Source organism: Rutidosis leptorrhynchoides, chromosome 1 (assembly GCF_046630445.1).
Source record: "Rutidosis leptorrhynchoides isolate AG116_Rl617_1_P2 chromosome 1, CSIRO_AGI_Rlap_v1, whole genome shotgun sequence".
Classification (NCBI taxonomy): domain Eukaryota; kingdom Viridiplantae; phylum Streptophyta; class Magnoliopsida; order Asterales; family Asteraceae; genus Rutidosis; species Rutidosis leptorrhynchoides.
Genome location: NC_092333.1, coordinates 647,727,087 through 647,737,706, shown reverse-complemented (window position 1 = coordinate 647,737,706; position 10,620 = coordinate 647,727,087). Strand labels below are relative to the sequence as shown.

At 31.2% G+C, this 10,620-nt stretch overlaps 1 protein-coding gene across 1 annotated transcript; it reads left to right on the top strand.

The window, feature by feature from the left end:
• Nucleotides 1-2,928: 2,928 nt before the first annotated feature.
• On the top strand, nt 2,929-7,743 carry LOC139849702 (histone-binding protein MSI1-like). The gene is made up of 4 exons (XM_071839336.1): nt 2,929-3,049; nt 5,529-5,955; nt 6,493-6,819; nt 7,504-7,743. Exons 2-4 carry the CDS (start codon nt 5,584-5,586, stop codon nt 7,741-7,743), a joined length of 939 nt encoding a protein of 312 aa, XP_071695437.1. The 5' UTR covers nt 2,929-3,049; nt 5,529-5,583.
• Nucleotides 7,744-10,620: the final 2,877 nt, after the last annotated feature.

The following is a 10,620-nucleotide window of genomic DNA, read 5'->3' as shown; positions in this document are numbered from 1 at the left end:
CTTTTAGAAACAACTTGGTCCCGAAAAAAGTGGAGGTACGTGTTTGTGTGAAGAGCTAGGAGAAAGCGGCTACCGGTGTTAGTGGAATTATACAAAAGAGGTATTGATCACCATTCGGTTCTTGCCCAATATGTGACAATGATATCGAGTCGGTTGATCACTCCCTCATATTGTGTACACGAGTATTGGAAATTTGGAATAAAGTTTTCGAGTGGTGGGGGGAAATGTGGTGTAACTTATTCTCATGTTGGTGACCTTTTCAATGATAACTTGAGTCAATCTTCAAATTCGAGTGGATACATTTGGCAAACGGTTGTATGGTCGTGTTGTTATTTAATATGGAAGAATCGTAATCAAAAGGTTTTAAAAAACAAAAGTTGGAACACCCCGGTTGCATTGAACGAGATACAAGTGATGAGCTTCGAGTGGATCGCTAAAAGATGCAAATCCAAGATAATCGACTGGCATAATTGGTTACACAATCCTCAATTGTTCGTGACATGATACATATAGAGTTTTGTTGTTGAGTTGCCTACCTTGGCACCTTAACAATTGGACAATTCGTGTGATTTTATCTTCATTATGTAATAGTGTGTAAACTGCATAAAATATGCAGATTCCTGGAACATTTGTGTAAATTGTTTGGGTAGTAATGAAAAATTTGTCTGCTTTTAAGAAAAAACACATACACATTATCTATTATTATAAAAATGTTAAAAAAAATAAAATCCTTGAGTTCAAAAAGAATAATGTGATTAAATAAATGAAGCTTACTATTTACCATGTAGTTTATTAAATATCAAATATGGTTTATAACTTCAGTTAACTTACACATACACATAATCTATTATTATAAAAATGTTAAAAAAATCCTTGAGTTCAAAAAGAATAATGTGATTAAATAAATGTAGTTTACTGTGTAATCTATTAAATATTAAATATGGTTTATAACTTCAGTTAACTTACACATTCCATAATCTATTATTATAAAAATGTTAAAAAAAAAAATCCTTGAATTTAAAAAGAATAATGTGATTAAATAAATTTAGTTTATTAAAGTAATAAAAAAGGTTAATATATAGTTTAAAAAATAAAGTAAATGTAAATTTTTATAGTAAATGGTTATTATGAGTTTTGCGTATCAAATAATGTATTCAAGTTACACGGTAATTGTGGTTATACATAATGCATATGCATATCACAACAACAACAATACTCATTTCCACTTCAAAATTGAGTCCTAGAATAGTAAATTAGACTTATTAAATATGATTTATAACTTCATTTAACATACACATACACATAATCTATCTATTACTATAAAAATGTTACAATTATAATCTACCTATAGTTTCTATTAAAATCATATAACGATGATGTCATTATTAAGCTAATTCATTTATTAAAAAAATAAAAATAAAATAAAAAAAATCTAAGCATGGTGGGTGATGTCATTATCTAAATAATTTTGAATTAAAATTAAACATCTTATTAATTAATTATTATTATTAAATCTTATTAATAATTATTTTAATTATTAAAATTAAATAATTTTGAATTATTTTAATTAATTATTTTGAATTGAGTACGTGAAGGTATAAAAGTTAGACAGAAAGAAACCAATTCTAAATTTATATTTTAATTTACACTTTTAAAATAAAATGACAACCAATATTATCTCGTATGATTGGATGTGGATTGTTTAATATGCATTTTAGGTGTTTGATGAAATGTTCAGTTGACGAGTTTCTTAGTCGTCCTCTGTGGTTCCACGGGTCATTAAACTAAATGACTTTAGCATTTACGTTCACTTAATACCTAAAACATATCATTAAACTGTTTCGTTTAAACAAACAAGTGGTTTCACGGGTCATTTCACTAGTTGATTACTGTAGCACTAAAATATATGTAGATAAAAAGGTTAACTATTTTGATAACATTTATTACGATGGTAAAGATATGATGGTAAAATATTTAATTTGATTAAAAATTAAATTAAATTATGTGATAATATCATATCCGTAATAAAGTAATATTATTACTATACATACTAACAATGAAAGTGAATTAACCCCCTGTTGGTCGGTTACTATTCATTAGTAGTGGCTGACAACTATTCATTTTTTTTTACGCTTTCACTTTCTTTTTTATTTTTCACTTTTACTTTATATATAGTATCTTGGCCGACTCCTATTCATCAATAGTAAAAAAAATTATTTCCCACTATTCATCATTTTAATTTTTTTTCCCGGATACATGAACACATACACTCGCTATTACACGGTTTAAAATATATAATATTTTTTAATTTTTTTTTAAAGTTAAACCGCTAGCACTTTTCAAGCAGCAGCGCGTGAACCCCACATTTCTTGTTAATATTATGTAATCAATCCTTTAATTTTTTTTATATATTAAATAATTGAGTTTCAATCTTTTCACTTTTCTTATAATAAATTTATTATAGGTATAGGGATATGTGAAAGGTTGGAGAATTCGGATCTCGGAGAGATGTCGTTTGGACTTTTTAAGGAGATCTCGGCATCTCGGAATAATCTCGGGGAGATCTCGGACGTTAACTTACGTTGACTTTATAGTTTTTTTTAATAAAAATATACATAAAAATATAAAAATATGTATATTAATATATGTTTTTACGAGATTTTACAAAAATATCCGAGAAATGAGCGAGAAAAAATCTTAGAAATTATGAATTTTACAAGAAAATCTTACAAATTAGCAAGAAAATCCGAAAAATCGTAGCTTTACTAAGTTTGAAACTGTTGACCGAGAAATCTCGGAAGACGAACATTTCGTCTCGGTTGTCAGATCTAGATCTAGGTAGATCTCCGTGGATTTACAATACAACACTGGATATAGGGAAAGGGATAGGTTAGGAAACGGTCATCGCTAAAAAAAAAAAAAAAAAAAAAAAAAAAGGATATTGGAAACAAGCTCCTGATTGACCATGGCGCCGACGGCGAGGAACTTGACGAACGATACTATTCCCTTCAGAAGTTGATCCTTGTGATTGATTGAACCTCAACCAACGGTTAGTCTCTCTTTCATCTTTTTATTTGATTCCAGATCCAAACAATTACCGCCCACCCATTGATTGATTGATTGATTGATTATATGTTAAAAACCACCCATAATTTTGATCTTTGATTATTATATATAATTAATAATTATTAATATTATTTTTTACAATATAGTAATTATCATAGTTTTGTTTTAATGCCTAATTGTACTAATTGGATCGGATATTTTTATGCCTAAATTTCAGAAAATTAGTGTTAGGATTTGACTGGTTGATGTGTTTATGTGATTCATTTGGTTCGTTGTAGTTTCAAGGTTCTGATTTGAGTATATTATTATATGTTGAGTGAACCTTGCCAAGCATAAAATATTTTAGAAATTGGTTTAGGTCTTAGGCTGCTCCCAAACGGTTCCTACTTGAGGGCCATCCAACCTTTAGCCCTCCTGGACACCAATGGCAGCGGTTATTCCAGCCTTTAGTCCTCCTTCTCGTCCTTCTTTTAGTCCTTTTGTAAAATATTTGTGGACGGAGAAATATGTTTATACGTGTGGTACTTTTTGCTCCTTTAGTTGTACATTTAATTAACTAATTAATATAGTGGGTCCCAATTTATTTGAGGAAGTATGTCATTGTTGGTAGTGTTTAGTCATGGGTTAGTTCTGAGAAGGAAGTGCTGATGTGGCGGTTAGTCCTAGGGAGGAAGGAGTGTCACCATTGGGAGCACTCTTATAGCTAATCACGTGAGATATTACTTGTAGTTTAAGGGGTATTTGGGTGACCTTATTTTTATTGCTTATGTGCAGATTATAGCTTATAAGCAATAAGCTTGTAAGATATATTTGAGTGGTTGGGTTATATAAGATCATTTTTGTGAACATATAAGCAAATAAGTCGTGAAGTTGGAGCTTATTTTTTACCCCTACTTAAACTAATAAGTAAAAGAAAATAAAGTTATTCAAACAATAAGTTTGAGTTTATTATGTGAATTTAAGAAATTAAGCATTGGAATAAGCTCATCCAAACACCCTCCGGTTGACTGATGGAATTATTGTGAGAAATTTATCTGGCTTCAGTCATTATTATAGCTTTATAAATTCTACATCTTGTTAGTCTCTTACTTTATATCTAGTATAGGTCCTCGAGTTTCGCTCAAATTAGTGTTACTCATGTTGTAATCCTCGTTGTATCATTTCCTTATCAATAAAATTATCTTGCTTTTCAAAAAAAAAAAAAAAAAAAAATTATAGCTTTATAAGAATCACTACTTAAGTAAGCGAAGGAGTATATCTTTCAAATATTGTTATCTTGATTACCTGATAACATTATTGTATCAGGCCTGTGCTTGTTTATGATGGATATTGTACGAGAGGAAAAAATTGTGAGTTTGTGGATGGTTATTTTGTCAAGGAAAGGATCTAGAATTAAGTATATTTCATTAGCTTAGGTTTGTTTTGAGATGAATCCGCTATAATACATACAAGGTTAGCTTCTAAGGCAGTGTTGTACACGGCGGCCGTCTTGGCCGACTAGTCAGTTTGGTGAGTATCATTCCGTTTCGCCCAAAAACGCCAAATTAGTCCGTCGACGCTAAAAAGTCAGGTAAAGTTGGTACAAGTGTGTCTAATTTGGGCTAAAGGTCAAAGTCAAGGTTGGTCAAAATTTAATCTTTTTATACTCAGATTTCATGTCCTATACATATGTTCAAAATATTTATGTTTATGTGTAAGATATATATGTTAAATATATAGTTTACTAGAAGTCAACATCATGACTCAACCCCGACCTAACCGACTAGTCCATTTCAAAGTCCCGACTGACTTGTCTCCGTCTCGCAACTTTCCAACCTTGCTCTAAGGTCTCGTGCAGAGGTTGTATATAAATTGTGATTTAGGGTAAAATTTGTGTATGTATTTGTCTATATATTTGTATTACATGAGGAGTACAATATGAATTGATAAATATGCAAGAAGTGCCACAACCTTGTAACATTAGAGAGGTACTAATGTCTTGTAGTAAAATGAGTATTGGACTAATTCGTATATCATGGTTGGATTTTCATCAGTGTAAAAAGTATGTTAAACCTTTTCATTTTGTACGAGTTAAGTCACTATATTGTCATAATTTGATCAACTTCTACAAAGTTTTAGGAATTTTTGTTACATTGAGACTGACATGTGTGAGTTGGCAAAGAATATGTAGATGATCTTGTACATGAGGAAGTTCAGTTTATTATTTAATGAGTTAATAACGCGGTGGCACTTTCATCAGTTAAGAGAAGATGCTAGAAATGAAACAAATCCAAACAATGTCCTTTTATATTTTAAGGGATTAAGAATTAAGATTTGAGATAGAATCGGCCCAATAAGTCACTAACCCAGTCATTCAATGCTAGTTATCGGCCCATCGTCTGTATCTATAGATAATCTTGCTATGCATCTTTGTGTGTATAAAATAGTGTTCAAAATTCAAGCAAACATTTTTCAACCCACAGAATCTTGAAGATCAGAGAAGAGAACGCAAATCTGAAACAAGAATTGGATAAAACAATGGTGACGTTTGATGATGATTCAATGTTTGATAACCCAACCAGGGGGGTCGAATTTGAAAGGATGGTTAACAATGAATACAAATATTGGAAAAGTCAAACACCATTTTTGTATGATTTGGTCATTTCACATGCGCTGGAATGGCCTTCACTCACTGTTGAGTGGCTTCCTGACCGGATAAATTCATTAGACGGGCCCTACTCGGTCCAAAAGCTCGTTCTTGGGACCCACACTGAAGTTAATGAACCTAATTACCTTATTATTGCTCAAGTAAAGCATCCTCTATTGGATGAACGTTCGTCTGATGAGGATTATGGTAATCTTGATAGTAATGATGAGTGTTGCCAATTAGTTAGTGGCATTGGCTGCAAGGTTTGAGATATCTTACTATAAACACAAAATTTAACTTAATTCGAGTATGCATTTCTGTAACCATTCTTTGTTGCATTTTCTTTTTCAATTTATATTGATTTGCTGAGTGATGTATTTGTGAACTATACAATCATTGTGCCAAAATGTAACTGTATCTATAACTGTATATACTTTGTAATAAATACAATATGATGATGGCTATTGTGATTAAACTTAATTAATAGTGTAGTGAATCTCTATATGTAAAGTTATTTTTATATCTTGTTAAGATTCTATTAACATCCTTATTAATGATAACTTCTTTTAATTTTCCCTGTTAAGTTTTTTTTTACCTTTTCCTGAATATATCAAGCTGCTAAAACTTGAGTATCTGTCCTTCATTTGTTTCATTGTCATGAATTCTTGAAAATTGGAACATTATTAATTTCAAGAAGAAAAAAAATGCACTTTTTTATGGGTGATTTTCATTAGAAAGAATTTGAGTATAATTTTTAAAATCTGTTTTTGAAGTCCATAATGCATAATTTAATTTTGCAGATAAAAATAAGTCAGCAGATCCCTCATGATGGAGAGGTGCACAGAGCTCGTCATATGCCTCAAGATGCTTCGATTATTGCTACCAAGACTAACGCTTTTGAAGTCCATATATTCGATTTGAAGAATCGTCCAGATAAGCCTCCTGTTGGTGCAATAAGCAATCCCGATTTGAGACTAACGGGCCACAACGATTGTGGATTCGGCTTATCGTGGAGTAAGTTTAAAAAAGGGTTCTTATTGAGCAGCGATGATGATTCGACAATCTGCTTTTGGGACATTAATCAGGTCCTGGTGAATAAAAAGTTGAATGCTTTGCAAAGTTACAAGGTACATTACTAGTTAGAGATATATTGTTTTTATTTTTATTTTGTCAAGTATTGAACTTATTATAGCTTGTTTTTAGGATGTGAGTTAATTGGTGAACAAAGAAGTTACTTCTACTACTGCTAATGTTTTAGTTAATAGGCTTTATAAACCAGAATGAAAGTTTAGCTGATTTTGCTTACATTGTACGCTTTCATAATATTATATTATATCACACTAAGTGGTGCATAATAAGTCTGTGAATGTAATATCAGACTGCTTTAGCTATAGTTGTTAATTCAAGTGTAAATTGCAGAATGAAACTGAAATTAAACAAAATAAGTCCCACCATAATAAACAACTAAGGTGTTAAAGTAAGGACTACGCCCTAACCAACAAAGGACTCACAGAGATTTTGACTAAAAGAATTAGGTATTAGAGGAGCGTATAGCTAAAATATCTAATTTGTTTATGTTAATAAAAATACCTTGATTGCTTGCAAATTTGACTTTGCAGGAAATTCAGTTTAAGATCTATCAAGCACATCACTTTATAAAAACCTTTTTAAAACTATGTAAGTTTATTATTAATAGAAGAGGAACATGTGCAGATTATGATATGATCTGTATTTGTGTTACTCACAAGTAGAAATAGTACGTGTATTTTATTAATTTATGTATATTGACTTATTCTAAATATGCTCTGTAGGCTCATAAAAGTGAAGTGGAAGATGTAGCATGGCATATGAACCATGACTACTTGTTTGGATCATGTGGTTCTGACCGTTACTTGAACATACATGATTTTCGGTCTCCTGATGTGAAAAACCCTGTTCAACAGCTAATGGCTCACCAAGACGCGGTAATACTTAATTTCATACGGTTGTCTGTTATATATCTATACATGTATTTCATGTGTTCACACCATTTGTTGATCCACATTATTTAAGTTATACACTTATATAGTTATATTCCCTCTATTCAAAGAATTCTGCATTTATGTTGTTTGCCTATTATCCAGATGTACTGATTATATTTAGCAAAATTGATCAACCTTATAGTTCTTAAAATGTTTATTTTTAAGGCATCCCATGATAAAAATTGTTGCAATTTGGTAGGTAAACGTGATCGGATGAACCCATAAATCGTTTTCACTTGACAAAATTATTTTTCCTGGAATTAGTGAATATCTTTATTTTATGCAAGTAAAGCATACTAATATATGGGATTACATACGTGGAGGCCACCATTTACTTTTATAGGCAATCCGAGTTCATATGGTGTTCCACATACACCAAATCGGGCTAAATACTCATCGGAAAAATGTAAAAGAACGCAGATACTCATGTATTTGAAAGAATCCAAAATAATTTAGATATTGTTTTTTAAGAATAACATGGGTATTTGTTCCATTTTACATTGCCCCGATAAGTTTTAGACGAATTTACGAATTTCAGTGGCCTACAAATTATCTTCAAATAGAGTTGACTACAAAGACAAAAACTTAGGTGGCTTCTAGAAATTAATTCCGGAGCCATTTGCAACAGAATCGAAAGAAATTTCCGTGACTACAAATCGCTAATAATACAATGAAAATAATACTTGTTTATTCGGAACTTGAATCTTCATAAAAGGATACAACTGATCCAATGTTGAATCTTCATGACCATAATATTATTATATGCATTACAAATAAAAAATTTATAGAATAAAACTAATTCAGTAATGATTAATAATTCAGGAGTATGTTCCTTAATTCTAGCGTATGCAATATTTACCTGCATCATAGTTCTGGCCATCACCATCTCATAAAAAAACATTTCAATTGACCAACATATAATGAGACTCCGGGTGCCAAGGCATATATCAGTGGAACTTGAAATCTAAATTTGAATATCGCTAAAACTAAGAATTTATAAGTCCAATACAAAATACAATTAACACAAAACTGAAAAAAAAATATATAATTAACACAAAATACACTCTAACAAAAACTATAGTCCAGTCACTACATTAAAAAAAAAAAAAAAAAAACAAATTACTACACATTATATAGCTTCATCAAGATATTGCAATTACATTGACGATAAAAACGTGGATTTGAGGACCCAAATTCAACAAACGATTAACTATACAAACATTATAACAACAAACCAACATGTTTTGAGTGTTTCAAACAGCAACCAAAGTAAAAGTCAGTTTATACACAGGCTACTAAATGTGTCAAAATGGGTCAACTACTAAATGGGTCAGGTTGACCATAAAGAATGGAAAGAAGCAGATTGAACTCTACTTATTTGATCTATTTTATGAAAATAACATTATATATATAACTTAATTATAAGGATAAACCATGGGCTACTATGAACACGTAAACCATATCCATTTTTCAGTACTTTGCAGTATGGTCTACTCGAATTCAAGTTAACACTTATAATATACGCATATTTTCAAAATTCTCATAGCCATATGACCACCTTCTGAACTGGAGTATCATAACTCTTGTCACTTCTAATTTCATTTTTTTTTTTTAATTGCAACTGTCTATTTTAATTGTTGACTATGAACTATAAGGAAGAACATTGCAATTAACATCCACTAAATAGCGTAAGGATTATTAACACCAGCTGTAATACTTCTATCTAAATAATATGAGAAAACATTTTTACATAATCAAAATCAAATTTTATTTAACAAATAAGGGAGGTCAAAAAAACACAATACCTTGAATATGTATGATCACACATCGGTTAGCATTCAGATAGTTAGTTTACCCTGTAGTCGTTCAAATTATGTGCGAGTGACTTAGTGGAAAAACAATTCAACAAATGTGTTGTCACACGAACAACGACGATGAAGAAAAGGTAAAAGTAAAACACCAACACGAAACATAATGACTAAAGACAATATAAAAGCATAATTACCTACAAAAGGAAAACTGACCTTGCAAAGCAGATCAAGGTTGAAAAACAACCAAACGAACAATAAAAACTGCACATCAGTTGGCTTCGTGCATCGCCGCCAACAATCAGATAGAGAATCGCAGTTATGATGCTAAGAATTCCTTCCAATTGAAGAAATAAATTGAGAACTCGACTGAACATCGATTTAATTTTGCGAAAATCATCATTTAATTTATTGCGACGGTTGCATAATCAGATATAAGCGATGCATATGAATTTGAAGATCTAAGAAACTTACAATTTGATGATTGATGATGAATAGTAATCCCAGCGGGTTCTTGAAACAGATTTGATGATTAGATACGCTGTAATCGTCGTGTTCTTGAAACCGATTTGATGATCGAAGCCGGCGACATCATGAAATTTGGGGATATTAGATAAAATTTATACCGGTATATGCAGAAAATCGATAGGAATAATTTGGTGGTAGCGGCGTCGCCTAACACCGCCGTTAGGTGTGTGTAATCCGCGGAGCAAATTTTTTGTGGTCCACTCATTGTTTTCAGATTTTAGAGAAGAGAGAGAGGGGTGTGGTGGTGACGGTTTTAGAAGAAGGGAGAGGGTTTTTAATTGGTGGTACATGTGTAATATTATTAGAATTAACAGTGTTAATTAGTAATTATCAAAAATTTACACGTGGACTGAATTTGTCAGACTTTCTGTCAGAGTGACAACTCAGCTTTAACCTTCATGCTTTGTAAAATGTAGAGAAGATTCTATTTGATTTGTTGTATAACATGGGTTAAGTACTCGAATTGAATGACTAGGTTTGATTTTGGGGTTTTTAGTACTTATTAAAGTATGGGTTAATTGAATGACTAGGTTTGTTTTTGGGGTTTTTAGTACTTATTAAGGTATAGGTT

Coding starts and splice junctions, on each gene's coding strand:
- LOC139849702 (XM_071839336.1), top strand. CDS start 5,584: ATGGTGACGTTTGATGATGATTCAATGTTTGATAACCCAACCAGGGGG. Junction 5,956..6,492: donor TTAGTGGCATTGGCTGCAAG/GTTTGAGATATC, acceptor TTAATTTTGCAG/ATAAAAATAAGTCAGCAGAT. Junction 6,820..7,503: donor ATGCTTTGCAAAGTTACAAG/GTACATTACTAG, acceptor TATGCTCTGTAG/GCTCATAAAAGTGAAGTGGA.